The sequence below is a fragment of the Oncorhynchus kisutch genome, linkage group LG14 (genome assembly GCF_002021735.2).
Source record: "Oncorhynchus kisutch isolate 150728-3 linkage group LG14, Okis_V2, whole genome shotgun sequence".
In the NCBI taxonomy this organism is placed as follows: Eukaryota; Metazoa; Chordata; class Actinopteri; order Salmoniformes; family Salmonidae; genus Oncorhynchus; species Oncorhynchus kisutch.
This window is the reverse complement of record NC_034187.2, coordinates 25985288-26004974: the sequence shown is the minus strand read 5'-3', so window position 1 is coordinate 26004974 and position 19687 is coordinate 25985288. Positions and strand designations below refer to the sequence as shown.

The 19687-nt window shown below is 40.8% G+C and overlaps 2 protein-coding genes across 8 annotated transcripts; one reads left to right on the top strand and one right to left on the bottom strand.

The window, feature by feature from the left end:
• Positions 1-126: 126 nt before the first annotated feature.
• On the bottom strand, positions 127-11365 carry LOC109904094 (heat shock 70 kDa protein 4L). Of its 2 annotated transcripts, XM_020501216.2 has the most exons (20): positions 10983-11365; positions 9458-9515; positions 9193-9333; positions 8481-8603; positions 8222-8321; positions 7314-7447; positions 6965-7209; positions 6785-6861; positions 6505-6656; positions 6254-6360; positions 5972-6105; positions 5216-5412; positions 4936-4986; positions 4008-4082; positions 3749-3892; positions 3195-3320; positions 2957-3064; positions 2593-2712; positions 1855-2016; positions 127-1734 (listed from the first exon to the last, which is right to left on the bottom strand). In XM_020501216.2, the coding sequence occupies exons 1-20, from the start codon at positions 11087-11089 to the stop codon at positions 1552-1554; spliced, it is 2544 nt and encodes an 847-aa protein (XP_020356805.1). In that variant the 5' UTR covers positions 11090-11365; the 3' UTR covers positions 127-1551. The 2 variants fall into 2 exon arrangements, with proteins under 2 accessions (XP_020356805.1, XP_020356806.1); XM_020501217.2 differs by lacking the exon at positions 4936-4986 and having other exon boundaries at positions 10983-11364.
• An 848-nt stretch (positions 11366-12213) lies between these two features.
• chmp3 (charged multivesicular body protein 3) lies at positions 12214-17948 on the top strand. 6 transcript variants are annotated; one of them, XR_004202726.1, is made up of 7 exons: positions 12246-12633; positions 13266-13356; positions 14269-14448; positions 15910-16031; positions 16124-16158; positions 16262-16824; positions 16953-17948. XR_004202726.1 is itself a non-coding variant. In XM_031788129.1 (7 exons), the coding sequence occupies exons 1-7, from the start codon at positions 12589-12591 to the stop codon at positions 17082-17084; spliced, it is 720 nt and encodes a 239-aa protein (XP_031643989.1). In that variant the 5' UTR covers positions 12254-12588; the 3' UTR covers positions 17085-17948. The 6 variants fall into 6 exon arrangements, 4 of the variants coding, with proteins under 4 accessions (XP_020356808.1, XP_020356807.1, XP_031643989.1 ...); XR_004202727.1 differs by having other exon boundaries at positions 12250-12633; positions 13266-13326; XM_031788129.1 differs by having other exon boundaries at positions 12254-12633; positions 16710-16824.
• The last annotated feature ends 1739 nt before the right edge of the window (positions 17949-19687 follow it).

The window sequence follows — 19687 nt, the reverse complement described above, 5'->3', positions numbered from 1 at the left end:
CACACAAATACATGCTTGTTAACAAGGTCAAAGAGGTCTCTTTCAGAATGATCCATAAGTATTACCCTGCGGATTATTACCTGAAGACACTCAAAAAACACATTAACATTAACTGTACTTTTTGTGTTGAGCATCCAGAAACAGTATTGCATTTATTTTGGCGTTGTCTACATGTAAAGAAATGATGGAAAGATATTCATAGTTTTATCATTGTAAATATTCTTGATAACTTTTATTTGTGTTTTTATGGGAGAATGTGCTGCTCGGATTTCTTAACTATAAAAAGGATAAAGAAAAACAATTTTACCTCAAATCTAATTGTGCTAGTGGCAAAATGTCATATTCATACATGTAAATTCACTAATAAAAAAACACTTTCGTGTTTTCTATTAGGAATTCGAGCAGTACATTAAGACCATTCTACATTCTTCTAATAAGAAAGCTGTTAAAACAATCAATATGTGTGCATCTTTTAAGGTCTTTGTATAATCTGTCATTTGTTGTAACCCCTAGCATATGTTATCATTGTTTGTATACTTCTTGTATGTATACTGTTTTTTCTCCCAAAAAGATATATATTCAAACAATAAAACATTCACTTCGAGGACTGCTCGAGCTATCAGGAACAAAAAGCACTAGATGCATTGAATAAAATAACATCTTCTGCATGTAGTAACATCCTCTAGAGACATCCAGCTCTAGTAACATCCTCTAGAGTTTTGTAGCATAATAGTCTTAAATAAGATGAAGATACTTTGATTACACATCTTTAGCACTTTAGTCAATTACATTTCGATCAATAATGAAATAACACAATGTTTGTCTTAAAGACAAAAATAATGCATTTATTACTTGCCGTCTTAAAATCTCATGATTAAAATATGGAAATGCATGAAAACAAGTAAAAGAATAGGCAGCACCTTGCTCTCTTGTCTTGCTACTTGACAGTTGTGGTGTGTCACCAATTTCAACACTAGGAATGTATCCTATACACAACTATATGCACTGGCCAGTTTAAATTACTAAAATAATATTTACAGAATCTAGACATACAGACATCTTTTCAAATTAATATATTAAATACAAATATATATAATATGTATTATTGCATACATAGTTTACTAATAGTTTAATAAGCCTTAGCATTTGTTCAGACAGTAATTCTACTTATGTTTCACTACAAGGTTATGTGCAATAAGAGTCACCTTAGAGATCTGCTTATGGGACTTTTGAAATGCAAACACATATGGTTTAGAAAAACAATTTTTGGGAGAGCCTGCATTGTTTTAATCTATATCTAGTTTTACAGTTAATGACTATATATGGTATTGTCTAACCACTCAAGAAGGAGTGCACCATTGTAACATACAAGGGAAAGTCTAAAAAGGTAAAAATCAAACAGGGGGACTCTAAATACAAATGCACAAAACAGCCTGCTGAGTGGTGGTGGACATGGAAAAATGGTCCCTTGATATACTATGTATGTTTGGGTAGACCTGCTCTGATGGGAGCTAAAGTGATGATAGCAGAGCTTGTTTGGCAGAGAGGGGCTCAGTCAATCTCCATCTCTCCTGAGGGAGGCTTTGTCTGGTTGCTTCCCTTTGCCTCTCCCTTCCCGTCAGCTCCTTGCCTTGGGCCGTTATGGGCCCCGTTGCTCTTGTAGTTCTCCTCTGACACATCCTCTGCTTTGGGCTTCGGCCGGTTGACCACTGGGTTGCATACTTCATCCAGTTCCTAAAGTATAGGTATATGTGGGAGATCGGAAGATGCAGTATTATTAAAACGATAAGTAACTGGTGACGATGTGCCAATAGCATGTCATATGGTTGAATCATACCCTCTTATCACACACACCTGTATTTTGGAAATTATGTCTGCTACTTTGACTACTGGGTCCTGGGCGATGGTGAGTTGGCTCTGGGCATTCATCTTGCTGTTCATCCAGCCCATACTTTCATTTACACACTTCTCCACGTTGCTCATCTCCTCAGTATTCAGATGCTGGTAACGTTCATCCTGAGTGTAGATAGGAAACAAAACAATTAGAGCTAGACCACCTCTATCTCATTACGTAAATGACCTCATCTATACCCTCACAAAATAATTAATTAATCTAAATTTCACAGATCGTTTATTACATACATCCTGGGTTAAACCCAGAAACATATTAAGTCCTAGAACAGATAGTGTCACAATTGCTCATAAAATGACTATGACATTGACCTAACCAGGTTTGAAAACTGTACAGGCCACAGACGACTGATGACACTAAACAAGTAAAAATGGAGTGTACTGAATATGGAAAAGGTAATACAGGGAAAGTAATTAGCACAATCCCAACAGAGCAGTGGTGTAGTAGTTCACAGAGAAAAGGATGCATTGTAAATGGTCTCAGCATCATTTCTCTGCATCTCACACTGAACTTTAGTGATTGGTGGTTCAATCATAGAAATAGAACGGCTTCAATGTTTCTAAAGTAGAAGATAACAAGCATGCAATAACACGATAATGCCTTTTCTGACATCAGTGCAATCCAGAAAAACAAAAAGATCACAAAGATGAAAGGATGCTGAAAAGTATTCAAATGTTTACCTTCTGTTTGTAAAGCTCCACAGCCTTCATATAGAGTTGGATCTTCTTGCCCATTTCTTCAAATGCCCTCGGCCTGTCCTCCTGCTCCCTGTGTTTGTCCTGAATGGGCTGGCCAAAACTCTGGAAAAGGACATCAGTCAAATCACATCAGTCAAGTCACCAAAAAAAATGCTGAGTCACAATCCCAAACCTTCAAATGGAGGTTAATGTTTTCAAATGGAGATGACACTGTTCACCTAAATGCCCCCAAAAACATTTGTTTATTATTCACATATCTTGCTCCTGATTTCAGAACTGCCATAATAGCAGATGGGTGCAGGCAGAGGCTGGATATAAACATCCTTTATGCTAAATGAACACTAACCTTGAGATCTTCCAGCTTGTCCACATAGACCTGTTTGTCTTGGTCCTCTCCCTCCTCATAAAGCCAGTTCTCTGTGTCTTCGAGCATCATTGTCAGACGATTACTGTCCTTTTTGGAAGGTGAGAAAGGCCAAAACAGGTATCAGTAAATACATGATGTATTGCAAAGCCTTGTTCTTTGTTCAATGTGGCAATATTTATTTATTAGTTGAAAGGAATATGTTAATCTAGGTTCTTACCTCCTCAGTGGTGTACTTCTCATAGATGCCACACAGTTTGTCCCGCAGGTCATACACATATTCCTCCACAGCATTCTTAGCATCATTCCTCTCTTTCTCCAGCTTATCCTGGACGATCATCTGGCTCTGAAGTACAGAGAGAGAAAAGGAGGGAGCGACAGAGGGAGGCACGTGTGCTGAGAGCCAAAATCAGCCTTCCGCCTCCTCTAATACCCACTCCCAGGCGGCTCAATGGAATCCAGCCACACAAAAATATAGGACACAGTGAGGTACATCATCTACCACAGTTTTGTAGAAGTGTACTACATAGGTCAATCATGAATGAGACAACTAATGCAGAACTTGCTGTTACATTTCCAAAGGTGGTTCAGATTGTTAACCTTCATACAGAAACCCTTCCTACTCATGTTTTATGTCTTTGAACTAAACAAGGCAGGTAAATTTTACTTTACAATAAGCTTTCCTTAGGGTCAAAGTTTTTTCCCCAGTCGACGCGACCAGAATTACAATGAGAATATGACTCCGCTGCTGGGAAGGCCTTAAGAGTGACTCACCTCATACTCCACAAAGTCATTGAGGACCCCCCTGTCCAGCTGTCTGATGATGTTGGCCAGGATGGGAAGGTCAGTGCTTTTCACTTTGACTTTGGGCTTGCTTCCCCCTGCTGCTGGGTCCTGCTTCTCACCAGGGACTCTCTCCTTTGTTGGGAGATTAAACAAATAAATCAGTTCCAACTCTTATATTGATTCTCAGTGTTTCACAAGACATAAAAGTTTAAGTGTAATTATAGTTTCTTATTATGAATGTATTCACCTTACTGCAGGAACTGACATCCTCATTCTGCTGGTCCCCCTGGCCTTGACTCTCCTGGTCCACCTGCATTTTAGTCTGAGACAGTAGAACACTCTCACAGCAACATCACCTGAATATTACAATCAACTCTTGGCTGCTCTACTTCCAGTAGGTTTGACTCATGGACCACCTTAGTAGTGAAATTCATTATGTTACACCTATGTCTATCTAAACCAGCTTACTTCAAGCTGCACACCCCTCCTGTTAAAGTAACTGTGCAGTGTTTCCAGATTTCTATGAAATATGGCCTATAATTAATTACAATATGAGTGAAATAGTTTTCCTTCCAAAATATGGTAATTAAGTAAGTTAAAAAGCTGCTTTTCTGTGTTGGAATGGTGTGTTTGAGATACAAGTTTTAGGTGGAGTTTAAGTGGAGTTTTCTCAAATTTATGCTTTGGCCACAAATACGAGTCAACAACGAGTCAATACGAGTCAATACGAGTCAACAACGGAATATGATTTTCACTGGACAGTTGTTTTAATCTAATCAAAATCTCTACTGTTCAGAGATGCCAATTAGAATGTTATGAACTGTATGAGTAACACATTCAAATACACTGACATATTGATAATATCAAAGGAGTGGAGGATGATTTTTTTTATAGCAGACACAGGTACAGCACAGCCTGTGAAGGATAGAGCTATGAAGATGTGGAAAGTATATTAATCTTAATAGCTATTCCACTGGCTTCATGTATCCTCTGGCGTCACACACTGCCAAGCCTGGTTATACAAACACACCCGTTCTCTCAAGCTCAATGTGATGAACCTTAGTGAGACCAGTGCTCCACAGATGAGACCAGCAGTGGACTTCACCTCGCAGAGGGTAAAGTGGAGTATGAAAAGGGATTGGAGTGAGGGCTAATCACACACAGTGACCACAAACCTCCTCCATATAGTTAAAGGTGTCATCTTCAATGAGAGGAAAGGGGTGCAGCTTCAAGAGCCAGGAATAGAGAGAAAATGGGCTTGAGTGAAAATAACCACATAGAAAAAGACATGAGGTCAAATCAGTGCTTTAAGTCTTAGACCTAAGACATTCAAAGGGAAGATTAAACAACAGCTTCTTTGTCGCTCTGAAATCTTAAAATAGTGTGAAGTGGCTGAAAAACGAACTTCACAAATGTGAAATTCAGGTGAATCTTCTCACTCCTCCTATCTCTTACCTGGTCCTCTGGCCTTCCTTCATTCTGCACAGTGGGTTCCATGTCCATCTGAACATCCTCTCCTTCACCCTTCTGCTTCTCGATCAGGGAGGCACTGGAAACACTGAAGATGCCATGCACGTTGACGCGCACTTTGACCTTCACTTTGGAGCTCTCTCCATCAGGCTGGGGAACCACATTCTGAACAGAAAAACGCCCTGAGAAAGCAAGAGAGAAAGGGATGGAGGGAGAGAGACGTTCAAATGTCACACCTGATGGAGTCACAAGAAATTACACAAACACACTGGAGAATTGACATGTCCATCAGAGACAGGGGAAAGAGGATGAGGTCTGACTAGCTAGTAATTGCACTTCTTTCAAACTGAAACCCATCCCCTTATAATGCACACACTCACACACACAGCTCGGCTCTGTAAATGACTCCTGTGACTCATAGGGACGCAGTGTTCCATGAGAGATTAAGCCTGAGTCCTAATTACCAGCCAGGTGGGAGACCCCCACTATAGGGTTTCATTGTTCATCATCAGGCTGGCCACCAGGGAACATTTGCAAATAGCCATTACAGACATATTGGAGCTGAATTCCATAGAGCACACTGTTCTGTCTTGTAAGGGGATCTCAAGGCAGAATAGCAAAGTGCCATCCGGATGTTACAGCTACATATTTTATGTTCAGTGAGACCACCTTCAAATTCCTTGAACAGGTACATTAAAGATGGAAGAACTGCAGAGGCCTGAGTTGAATAAGCAGGTGTACCTATCCTGATGTCCGGGTAAGGCAGCTCCTGTGGGAGGCTGTAGAAGGCTTCCAAGTCAAAGGGCTCCTTCTTGTGGAAGGTAATGACTTTGGAGAAGGGTGCTGCATGGTTCTTACTGTATACCTCACATTCTCTGTAGAACAGACAGTGGTGTTGAATGAGGTCAAGACAAACACAGAGGGAAACACTGAGTTGTGATGTCTGCTCATCTTACTATAAACAACACTGTACCTACAGATGCATGTTTCTTTCTATAGAGCCAGCTGAGTATGTGCCCTTACCCAACTCCATCTTCTGTGGGAGACTTCCAACGCAGGGTGATGGGAAAGGGAACCACATCAGTGATAGAGAATTCACGCACCTTAAACGCTGGGGACATAATTGCACACTACACACACACACATACATAAACAAACACACACCCAAACAAGGACACAAACACACAATCACTTTGTTACACACTGAATATTACAGCAAATCATATACAATTGATGGCTGAAGTTTCCATCTCTGTAAGAGGATAGGGGAGTACCTGAAGAGCACAGCCCCGTGCCACAGCCTCATCTGCATTGAGTGTGGTGCTGACATCTTTGCCAAAGAACTTGGAGATCCTCTCTTTAATGGAAGGGATCCTGGTGGCTCCTCCTACCACCTCCACTGCATAGATCTCATCCCGGCTCAGCTCTGACACAAAACACAAACACACAGAGAGGGTAAAATAATACATGTTCTGGTTACTGTTGAAATATAATTTACTGTCACCACGGATGTTCATCTACTAAATCAAATTTGATTTGATAAAAATGACGTACTTGATTGTTCCATAACTGCTTTCAACGGTGCCTCTACTCTCATCAAAAAGGGTGCACACAGTTCTTCAAACTGGACTCTGAAAATTAAAAGGAAGGGGAAAAGTGGAATTATCATTAATGCATATAAATCTCTAAGACTATAGGAAACTAAACGAAGGGGTCACAAATCGATATGTGTACCTGTTCATCTTGCCTGTCACATCAATGTCATTCATGAAGCACTCGATGTTAATGGGAAGGTCAGAGCAGTTGGCGCTCATCAACTTCTTCAGTTTCTCACATTCCTGAGACAGCCGCAGAATAGCCCTGGGGTTCTCCCTCACGTTGAGCTTGTACCTTGCCTTGAATTCCTCGCAGAAGTTATCCACAAGTGCCTCATCAAAGTTACGCCCACCCAGGTAGGGGTCAAAGGCTGTTGCCAGGACCTGGTTAATTGACCAGACAGTTAGGGGTTAAATATGGAAGAAATTTTTTTAAAAGAAGGGTGAAAATAGTGATAGGCTTCAGTACTTTAGGAATAAAAATCCACCTTGAGTTTGCCTTTGTTAAAGGCTGATATGGAGACCTGGAATGATGAATGTCCCAGGTCCACGAACACCACATTGCGTGGCTTCTCTTCTGGGGTGGGCAGGTCCTGTTTGTAGATCCCATAAGCCAGGGCCACTGCCATTTAGAAACAACAATATGAGACACTCTAATGAATAACACTACACCACTGCAGGAATAAGAGCATCTTAGTGGATGGAAATGAATATAAGTAATGTATGTGTTATAAAGTCATCCTGGTCCCCTTAACCTAATATCATAAAATATGATTATATGTTTGTCAGCTTAAAGGCCTACCCATTGTAGCTTAATGGCCTACACATTGTAGCTTAAAGGCCTACACATTGTAGCTTAAAGGCCTACACATTGTAGCTTAAAGGCCTACACATTGTAGCTTAAAGGCCTACCCATTGTGAGCTTAAAGACCTACACATTGTAGCTTAAAGGCCTACACATTGTAGCTTAAAGGCCTACACATTGTAGCTTAAAGGCCTACACATTGTAGCTTAAAGGCCTACACATTGTAGCTTAAAGGCCTACACATTGTGAGCTTAAAGACCTACACATTGTAGCTTAAAGGCCTACACATTGTAGCTTAAAGGCCTACACATTGTAACTTAAGGCAGGCCTACACAGGCCTACAAATCCAACAAGGGGCTTTTCAAATGCCCTCTGTGAATATCAGTGCCTGCTGATTAAGGGGAGAAAACTAAGACTTGCGAAACTGCAGTCTCTAGGGAACCCCAGCCTATTTTGGGATAATGATATTCCCTAATCAAATAAAGTTGTTGATAGAAATAAAAAAAATTGTTGTGAAACAATGAAATACACATTAATGCTTTAGGCAACTAGAATCAATCAATCTAAAGACACTCTGTGGGAACCACTGACCTGCCGTGGTGTCATTGATCAGACGCAGACAGTTCAACCCTGCAATTTGGGTGGCATCCATCACAGACCTCCTCTCTGCATCGGTGAAAAAACTTGGAACCTATGAAACAAAACTCTTGTTAGAAAAGAATAAACTTGAAATAGGATGGAAATATTTGTATGGTTAGTTTCATGGTATATTCAGATGTGCAGTAGCTATATTGTTATTATGTTGACTAGTTCCATTTTCAGTGTATTGCAATATATTGTTGTAACTCACAGAGATCACACAGTCCACAACTGGCTTCTTGAGGGCGCTCTCTGAAGTTTCCTTCAGCTTGGTCAGCAGCATTGCTGTTACCTGCTCAATTGTGAATACCTTGTCCTCATCCAGATAACGCACCTATGAATGGGACACAGTTTTAATTTAGGCCATTTAGACCAATGGTTCCCAAACTGTGGAGTCGGCATGGGGTGTGCGGGGTCCCCCCCAATTTAAAAAGAATAATAATAATAAGGAACTCAGTTTTCAACTTACTCTTGAAAGATGTAATAATAAATTCAGACAGTGTAATTTCAAAATTGGGTAGTGCATCATCAGTTGTCCTCTTGTCATGTCAGTCATTGCATACCATAGAGTGCTATTTAGAACTTCTCAGAAATGTACAGATCAACTAGCCCATGTCGGCTTATGTTTCTTAGCTAAGTTTTTCAGCCCATACATTTTATGGTGATGTTTGAGTCACTCAATATCGCATGAATACACATTAGACATAGCAAAATGTATAAAACTACAAGAAAATTAGCTTTAAAACTGCAAAATTATCTTCTTTGTGGGTCAAATACAGTAGAAAATACAAACAATTAAGCAAAATAACAATGGTACTGTACATAGTGACAATGGACCATGGGGTGATGGAGCTAAAGAGAAGAAAATATAAATGGAGTGCAGTGAAAAAGGAACCGAGTGGAAATGTGTACAGTGGGGTTACCTTGATTCCAGTGTTGCCACTGGCCAGCTTGTGCAAGCTGTAAGGCAACTTGGGTTTCTCCCCCTGGACATATGGGTCATCGAACGCTCTGCCATGGAACTTCTTGAAGCCGTGGACTGTGTTTTTGAAATTTGTTATAATCTGAAATAATAAAAAAAAATTTACTTACATGTGATTTGATCCTGACCAATTTTATAATTTCCCAAAAAGTATTTATCAGCACAGTACTAGTACTATAAAATCTATTCTCATTTGATTATCTTACTTGACCCTTGGCTGCATTTCCAATGGTGCGGTTTTTGGAGGCCAGAGACACCCAGGCCCTGAGGAACCAAAACAAATAAATACATAAAAAATATGCCTAATGGTTGATGGTAGGCTACAAGATAGATTGACATAGAAAGAAGAATACCAGTTTAGAACGATGGAGGTTGAAAATCTGCAGATTATTAAGGGAATTTCACAAGGGAGTCTGTGAAAGTATTATGAATTAGGGCAGTAAGACAGAACAGTTCACCTTCAAATATTTAAAATAGTAGCCTGTTCTCTGGGCAGCCGAACGAGTAGAGCAAAGACCGTGAGTAAAGTAGAGAATACCGCACATGCGCAGAAGCTTCAGACCTTTTCGGGAAGAGGATTCCGAAGAATTCGTGCTCATTAATAATATCCCTTTCTTAACTAATTAAACTGATACACTTACGGCATCAGCTCATTGTGTTGCTGACAAAGAGTGATCCGCGTTTTTCTATGCATAGAAAAAGATGCCTGCAGTTGCTCTGATGTCATTTTAGTTATTTGGAAATTGTAGTTATTTGCAAGAGCAGGCTGTAATAAAACCCAGGTCATTACATTCCCTCTCACTGAGAGTATTGGTGCACCTTGCACAGTGGCATGTTAGGAGGAGCAGGTGGAATCTTGCAGTTTCGAGAGGAATTCGTGTCAACTAAACTTTAGGCCATAAGGCTCCATGTGAATACATATGTATTCACAGTCACTTCTTCCAACGTCATAACGTGTGTATGATAGTCACATTTACATAGGCTTACAAGCAGCCATAGGCTTACAAGCAGCCAATCTAGAGCCTATATTTATCTTTGTTCAAATGATTCTGTCCACATGGGAATTTGTCGTACTCTATGTCTGAGAGCAAAAAAATTACCACAACAGTCAAGTCCCAGCAAATGCAATGATGATCGCAAGAAATAAAATGCGATATAGCCTACATTTTGTTGACACTCAACGCATGGGCCTGCTTTGAAAAACCCCCCACAACATATCTTATTTAAAAAATAGAGTAATCTAAACATATTCATTAAAACAACGATAAAACATGAGATATAGAAAGAAATCACAAAAACATTCTAATACTGAACTATTTGGTCATATTTGGGCGTAGGCTATCGCCAAGCCTTAAAAATCATGTCTCGGGAACAGGATAGGATAGAAAAGTGTAAGATAAGGCCAACAATTCCATTTACGTATACGATTGCAATTATTAAGTAATTTGGTAAAATTAACATGTAACAAAGACTTCTGAGAATGGAGACGACGTTATAACGTTGTAATACGCAAAGCTGAAAAATGTACCAATCAATAGGCTACGCATGTACATGGAAGAAAAAATACTATCCAATGTAATGTCATCCTCCAATGTAAGATATTCATAATTACACATGAAACATCCGTCGTAGAAGCATTTGATCACTACGCCATCAGGTAGGCTACAGCGCGCATCCAGTCGCAAACATTGCGCACAGTCACATTCTATATAGTGTCATTGATATACTTACGGCGTACATCTGTCACTGTATTCATTGGCAATGGTTTCAATGCCGCCGCTTCTGGCAACAGCGATGTAACAATTTTGGAAACCCACATCAATACCTACTACTGACATAATGAACGTAGCTGTTAGCTTGCGCTATTCCACGTTACGACTGACACTTGACACCTTTCCGATTAGAAAAATAAAATACTCCACTATGCGTGACTGTAGGCTATTTTAAATTATGCCTTTCGTTTTCAGCATCTATTTTAGAGTTAGTTTACACCGTGCTGACTGAATTACTAGCTGTTATGTAAAACAAACTGTTTATAGTCAACTCATTCAACCTAATCCCAGTGAGCCTGGATGTCCACAGGATTCTCTCAGCCTCTATATGGCTACAGTACCATCCGGCAATCCAAGCAAACATGCGCAATTGTAAAGATCAGTCTGGAATGCCTTTAAAACCCGCCCCTGCTATCTGTTATTGGTTAAAATTCACCAAAGGTGTATTTGATTGGTGCGACAGACCATATGAGAGAAAAATCTAGAAGTCCTTGAAAGGGAATCTGCCTTTACGTCATGAGTGACAGTGTAGGGCATGGTCTGCTAGTGTAGGGATAAGTGGATTTGCCACGAGAAGCAATCCTGCCAGGCAAAATGCTATAAAAACAACAAGTTATATTGACCTCTGTAATACCCTTTTTTTGCAGACCACTGGATATACACTAACTGTACAAAACATTATGAACACATTCCTAATATTGAGTTGCACACCCTCCATTGACACTCCACATACAAAGGGATCACAGGCCTAGCGTCATGTCACCATTATACAGATATGTAAGCCTAGGCATACCTCAATGTTGATACATACCAAAGCCAAAAGTATTACTGAGAGGCTGTAATTGAACTGGAATACTGGAATTGAACAGGTGCAGCTCAATGTATGAAGCTGATACCAAAGAGTCAGAGTGCAGTATTTCCAAATATTTTCAATGTATTCCTTTAGTTATAGCCTACAATTCTAAGTTTCAGGGGACCTAACCACAATACAACACAGGTGAGCTGAATCTTCACTCATATGACCTACTCGGATTCAACGCTGTTCAGCGGCCATGGTGCTGAATCTGTGATCAGTCCTTTGTTTTAGTTGACTTTCATCGTGTAGCTAGCTGTCCATGGTGCTGAACGCTTATGAGCCATGTAGACATTCCCATGGGCTAGTTATTAGGCTATGTGTTCCTGCGGTTTCTACAATTTAAGTGGCCACCAGGTAGCATACCACTCACTGCATTGGGTTGGATCCAAAACACATTACATTTGCTAGGCCTATCTCTGATGTCATGCTTTGGGTCTATTGGTTGAAGTATATTGACGACATTATCATTTGGAAATATTGAATACGTTTGATAAATTTTAGCATTATTTTGCATTTAGCACTACATAGTTTCCGTCATTAAGATTCAAGGAAAAAATACAGGAAAAGAAGGTTGCGTGTACGTATTGGAACGTGGCCTGTGAGGCGTTGTGGCGTTGCTTGGAATCAGGAAGTGGTTGAAGGTGTATGACACTTTTTCTGTATTATTATCAGTTTAGCTAAGTTAGTTAACGTTTACGTTGTAATCAACATGGGGCTGTTCGGGAAAACACACGATAAACCACCGAAAGACCTGGTAAGTAAAGGCTTCTGGTAAGGGGCGACGAGCTTGCGAGCTAGCCAGCTATCAGCGAGCCAAACAATGCATTCGAAGTTAGCCAGCTCTGGTTATTTATGGCATGGCGACGGTGTTGCGTTTATTGAATAACTCTTCTCAGTCGTATCTCAACTTCAATGGAATAGCGTTGTGTTTTAAAGTAGCTAATGCAACGTTAGCTAGCTAGATAACGTTGACCAAGGCAGATAACGTTAACGAGCTGGCTCCCTTAACGTTAGCCAACTAACGTTAGCTAGGCAACTGTTGCTGAGATAGCTAACGTTAGCATTTCAGTTTGATTGTTAGCTAGCAAGCTAAGTGCTTGTCTGTGCTTTCTACTTGTATTGAAAGAATGTGTAGCGTATCTTTACAAACTTTATTCCCGAAAATGCTATGGCCAACGACACAGAACGTTAAAGTACAAGCAGCAGGTAGCAGTCAGCACCATCTTCGGATGTAAACAAACCAACAATCTAAAGCACGTTTTCATGGTTCTGTCTCAAATATGCTGTGTTTACACTACATTTCCTCGAACCTTTACAGTGAATAGCACAGTTAATGTCATATTTTGCTCTTTTTTTACGCTTAATTCAATTTTTCTATCATTTAAGGTAAATGAATGGTCACTCAAAATCAGGAAGGAGATGAGAGTGATTGACAGACAAATTCGAGGTGAGAAGAAGAGCTTCAAGGCTGTTTTATGTGAGGTCCAGTGCAACTTTGCTTTGTTACTCTCTTTGTTACTCTAAGAATGTCAGAGAGCAAATCGTTTTCAATACACTAAAGCAACATAAACACAAAGTAGGGTGTCCAATCAAAATCTCATATTTTCACTAATGGGTAAAAAAAACTACTGTTAAACCAATGGACTAAACCTCATGTCTATCAAAATCCATTCAAAAGTTATTGGAGTTTTTACCCTTGTAGGATGGCCAAAATTAGGGTGACTAAATCAACGGAGGCCAGAGAAGAAAAAAAGTTAAATTGCACAGCTTCGTGTCAGCTATAGGTTGGATGCTGTGCAAGAATGAAGGCTCACTTTCAGGTTGAACTCGGCATCTTTCTTCTCAAATCCGCAGGGCATAGATATCGATTTTGAGACGTAGTATTATCAGATTTTAGTATACACTTCTCAATGCGATATTTTCCTGTTATTTTTTAAAAAGATTTCTCATCAAAAAAAGCACATCTTTATGAAATATCAATGGAACACTGAACATACTGTTTATTTCAAAAAAGTTTAAAAGCCTTTTACATTTAATCCAGCTTTTTCTTTTTGCGACCTGCGGAAATGACTTTGAAGACAACCACCACAACATGTAAAATCCTCAAAAGTTTCTGCGAGAAAGCTGCACCGCTCTGTCAACAGTTTTTGGGTATACTACTGTTAATGAAATGTGAGACAAAGACCCCACTGAACGATTCAGAACATGAATAATAATATTTGTCTTGGTAATATGTATTTTATAACATAAAGAAGTGAAATTTCATCACCAATGCACGTTTGGTAGACAACCTACACAAATGAAAGCTGCTGTCAAACTTATGTATACATTACAGTTTGTTATATTACATTATTTAGCAGTTTCTCATTGTTCCTCTCTTGTATCTCAGACATTCAGAGGGAGGAGGAGAAGGTAAAGAGATCCATTAAAGATGCTGCTAAAAAGGGACACCGGGACGTGTGTGTGGTTCTTGCAAAAGAGATGATCCAGTCAAAGCGTGCAGTCAGCAAACTTTATGCTTCCAAAGCCCAAATGAACTCTGTACTACTCAGCATGAAGAACCAGCTTTGTGAGTGTTAAAGCAACTGATGTTGTGCCACCAGATACTTTTGCATATATAGTGTATATTGTATGTGGACACCCCTTCAAATTAGTGGATTAGGCTATTTCAGCCACACCCATTGCTGACTGGTGTATAAAATTGAGGACACAGACATGCAATCTCCATAGGAAAACATTAATAGTAGAATGGCCCGTACTGAAGAGCTCAGTGACTTTAGATGTGGCACCGTCATAGGATTCTACCTTTCCAACAAGTCAGTTTGTAAAATTTCTGCCCTGCTAGAGCTGCCCCGGTCAACTGTAAGAGCTGTTATTGTGAAGTGGAAACATCTAGGAGCAACAAAGGTTCAGCCGCAAAGTGGTAGGCCACACAAGCTCACAGAATGGCACGTCTGAAGCACATAGGGTGTAAAAATGTCTTTGGTTGCAACACTCACTACCGAATTCCAAACTGCCTCTGGAATCAACGTCGGCACAATAACTGTTTGTCGGGAGCATCATGAAATGGGTTTCAATGGCCAAGCAGCCACACACTAGCCTAAGATTACCATGCGCAATGCCAAGTGTCGGCTGGAATAGTGTAAAGCTCGCCACCATTGGACTCTGGAGCAGTGGAAACGTGTTCTCTGGAGTGATAAGTCACACATCACCATCAGGCAGTCCGACGGATGAATCTGTGTTTGGCAGATGCCAGGAGAATGCTACCTGCCCCAGGGCATAGTGCCAACTGTAAGGTTTGGTGAAAGAGGAATAATGATCTGGGGCTGTTTTTCATGGTTTGAGCTAGGTTCCTTAGTTCCAGTGAAGGGAAGTCTTAATGCTATAGCATACAATGATATTCTAGACGATTCTGTGCTTCCAACTTTGTGGCAACAGTTTGCGGAAGGCCCTTTCCTGTTTCCGCATGACAATGCCCCCCCGTGCACAAAGCGAGGTCCATACAGAAGTGGTTTGTCAAGATCGGAGTGGAAGAACTTGACTGGCCTGCACAGAGTCCTAACCTCAACTCCATCGAACACCATTGGGATGAATTAGAATGCCGACTTCGAGCCAGGCCTAATCACCCAACATCCAGTGTCCGACCTCAATAATGCTGTTGTGGCTGAATGGAAGCAAGTCCCTGTAGCAATGTTCCAACATCTAGTGTAAATCCTTCCCAGAAGAGTGGAGGAGGTTATAGCAGCAAAGGGGGGACCAACTCCATATTAATGCACATGATTTTGTAATGAGATGTTTGCCAAGCTTTTGGCCATGTGTATCTTGAAAATACCCAGGATAAGTTCAGTTGATGATAAATTAATAGAAACGCTTTGTAACTGTAAGCTAGTAGGATCCTACGTTTTTCCTGGTCAAGCCAAGTGGTCAGGCCAAGTTATGTCCATAATATGAATATGTACTTTACATGTCATGCTACATTACACATCCCAATTGGAAGGGGTTGTGTGTGACTCTGCTGTTATTTTTTCAGCTGTATTGCGTGTAGCTGGGGCCCTTCAGAAGAGCACAGAGGTCATGAAAGCCATGCAGAGCTTAGTAAAGATCCCAGAGATCCAGGGCACCATGAGGGAGCTGTCTAAGGAGATGATGAAGGTCAGTCGCATATCTGCTGACTCACTGTGGCCACTTTGTGTCTGTTGGGAGCATAAATCTATCACTGCTCATGTCCGTTTCTCTGTGTGTAGCTGTCTCAGGGACTCAGGGATGCCGTCCAGTTTAGGTAACCACTGCCAAATATATATTTTTAAGTATTCTTTTTACCCCCAATGTTGTGGTATCCAATTGGTAGTTAGTCTTGTCCCATCGCTGCAACTCCTGTACAGACTCGGGAGAGGTGAAGATCGAGAGCCATGGGTCCTCCGAAACACAACCCTGCCAAGCCGGCACTGCTTCTTGACACACTGCTTGCTTAACCCCGAAGCCAGCCACACCAATGTGTCGGAGGAAACACCGTACAACTGCCGACTGTGTCGGGGTGCATGGGCCCGACTTGCCACAGGAGTCGCTAGAGCGCGATGGGACAAGGACATCTCTGCCGGCCTAAACCTCCCCGAACCCGGATGACACAGGGCCAATTGTGCGTTGCCTCATGGGTCTCCCGAACCCGGATCTGTAGCGAAGCCTCAAGTGCTGCAGTGCCTTAGACCGCTGCACCACCCGGGAGGCCCCAAAGCTACAAACAGTTTATGTTTGAATATATATTGACTGTTTATGTTTAAATGAGTAAATACTGTTTGAGTATTGATTATTTATGTTGTGAGTGTCCCACAGGCTGGTATCATCGAGGAGATGTTGGAGGATACCTTTGAAAGCATGGAGGATGACGATGAGATGGAGGAGGCAGCAGAGGCAGAAGTTGATAAGATCCTCTTTGAGATCACAGCAGGTAAAGATAGTCCCTCTGGTAATCAAGCTTGTCTCAGTTGTTTGGGGCTGTATATTATCACCTGTCTGGCGAGGATTAAAAAAAAGACTATTATACATGCTGACCCCTGGTGGTTTGTTCCATATCAGGTGCCCTTGGCAAAGCGCCCAGCAAAGTCACAGACGCCCTTCCTGAAATGGAGCCTCCTGCCGCAGCTGCAGCCTCAGAGGATGAGTCGGAGGAGGACATTGAGGAGATGCATTCTAGACTGGCAGCCTTAAGGAGCTAAGATTGACCTCTTTCTGTCCCCTTAAAGTCTTTTTGCCTGCCTAAGGATGTACAAGGTAAATTTTGGTGTACGGTTTACCTAGTGGTTTCTCAACCACATTTTGTCTCTTTCTTTCACATAGTTATTTTGGATTATCTTTTTGCTGTGAACTTTTCAATGTTTAGGGCTAAATAACACATCAGATCTGTTCTTAATGGAAAGGGCATTTTATGGTCTTACATGTTAACTGGGTAAACCCAGAAATCACTCAATGTGTGGTGTGTCTGTACACCCAACATTTAATAAAGATGTATGAATCTCAAGATAGCTAAAAAATAAGAAGGACCCATCTGTATCTTAAATGCTGAGTGTGGTCTGATTCTTTTGGTCTTGTATTTGGGGAAGTCGAGGCTTCATTCTCCAATTGGGTGGATTAACTAGAGACTTACTCTGAGCCGGTCACTGACATATCTAATCTGTAATGGAAACGTCTTGCTCTACATTGAGAAATGAAATGAGTGACTCATCACATTCAAGTGTTCATGAAACTTGAATCCATCACTACTCTGATCTAGATCCAAATTGAATACAGTATTACAATTTAATACGATATTTCATTCACTTTCAGCATTATAAACACTAGAACTAAAAAGCAAACTTCTGTCAGTAGTTTGTCTCTGTACAGTACATATGTATCTATATTATGTTGTCTTATATAAAGTTGTTTGGAGGGGTAAAGAATGCACGGAAATTGACTAACATATTTTTTACATTGAGATCCAGCTTCCTTAACTGTATATTGTTGGCCTCAAAGTCCTCATAATTTGTTGTGCTTATTCAGTAAAAAATAAAAATGATTGGTTAGTTTTGTTTCAGACCCTGTGTGTTATGGGATGTTTTTTTCTGTGCATACTTCTGTTTTTTCTGTGTGCAGGAAATTATGGAAATGAACATAGTCAATTTTACTGTGGTCTGGCCTCTCCATTATTGAATGTGACCTGAAAGATAAGGACAATAGAGGAGTAATGTGTGTCTGTTTTGTAGGTCACTACTTTTATTGCTTATTTTATGGTTATTTATTTTCTCTTGGTTTCTAATATGGACAAAGGGATTATTTTTCTACCAACCACAGCCCTCACTCAGCAGCCTTAGTGTAACGTAACCAAACCCTGTCTCTGTCCTCTGACTGTTGATATGTAGGTTACCAGTCAAAACGGACTGTAGCTGTTATGTTTTAGGGAAAACTCCCAAGATTACAAGCATCAACTAATGGCAGATAATTATAATACGTGTTACTGAGCAGTTACAGGTGTTTGTCATACTCTTACAACATGTTAAATCCAGACTACCTGGCCTGCTCAACAGTTTGATTTTAGTTTGAGTTTCTCTGCAATAGGCTTACTAACCGATATTGGTGATTTAATTATTACAACCTAACAATCTTCATACTTAATCATCATTTAAAACATTAATTATACACTGAACAAAAATATAAATGCATCATGTAACTTCTTCAAATATTTTACAGAGTTACAGTTCATATAAGTAAATTGAAAAATTCATTAGGCCCTAATCTATGGATTTAACATGACTAGGAATACACATATGCATCTGTTGGTCACAGATACCTTAAAAAACAAGGTACCACGATTTGCCTCATGCAGCACGACATCTCCTTCGCATAGAGTTGATCAGGCTGTGAAATGTTGTCCCACTCCTCTTCAATGGCTGTGTGAAGTTGCTGTATATTGGCGGGAACTGGAACACGCTGCCGTACAGAATGATCCAGAGCATCCAAACATGCTCATTGGGTGGCATGTCTGGTGAGTATGCAGGCCATTGAAGAACTGGGACATTTTCAGCTTCCAGGAATTGTGTATAGATCCTTGCATTATCATGCTGAAACAGGTGATGGCAGCGGATGAATGGCACGACAATGGGCCTCAGGATCTCGTCACGGTATCTCTGTGCATTTAAATTGCCATCGACAGAATTCAATTGTGTTCGTTGTCCGTAGCTTATGCCTGCCAATACCATAACTCCAACACCACCATGGGGCACTCTGTTCACAAGGTTGACATCAGCAAACCGCTTGCCCACACTACACCATACACGCTGTCTGCCATCTCTCCGGTACAGTTGAAACCGGGATTCACCCATGAAGAGCACACTTCTCCAGCGTGTCAGTGGCCATTGAAGGTGAGTATTTTCCCACTGAAGTCGGTTACGACGCCAAACTGCAGTCAAGTCGAGACCCTGGTGAGGACAATGGGCACGCAGATGAGCTTCCCTGGGTCGGTTTTTGACAGTTTTTCGGTTGTGCAAACCAACAGTTTAAGCAGCTGTCCAGGTGACTGGTCTAAAATGATCCCGCAGGTGAAAAAGACTGATGTGGAGGTCCTGGGCTGTGCGTAGTTACACATGGTCTGCGGTTTTGAGGCTGTTTGGATATACTGCCAAATTCTCTGAAATGATGTTGTAGGCAGCTTATGTTCAAGAAATTAACATTAAATTCTCTGGCAACAGCTCTGGTGGACATTCCTGCAGTGAGCATGCCAATTGCAGGCTCCTTCAAAACTTGAGACATCTGTGGCATTGTGTTGTGTGTGCATTTTA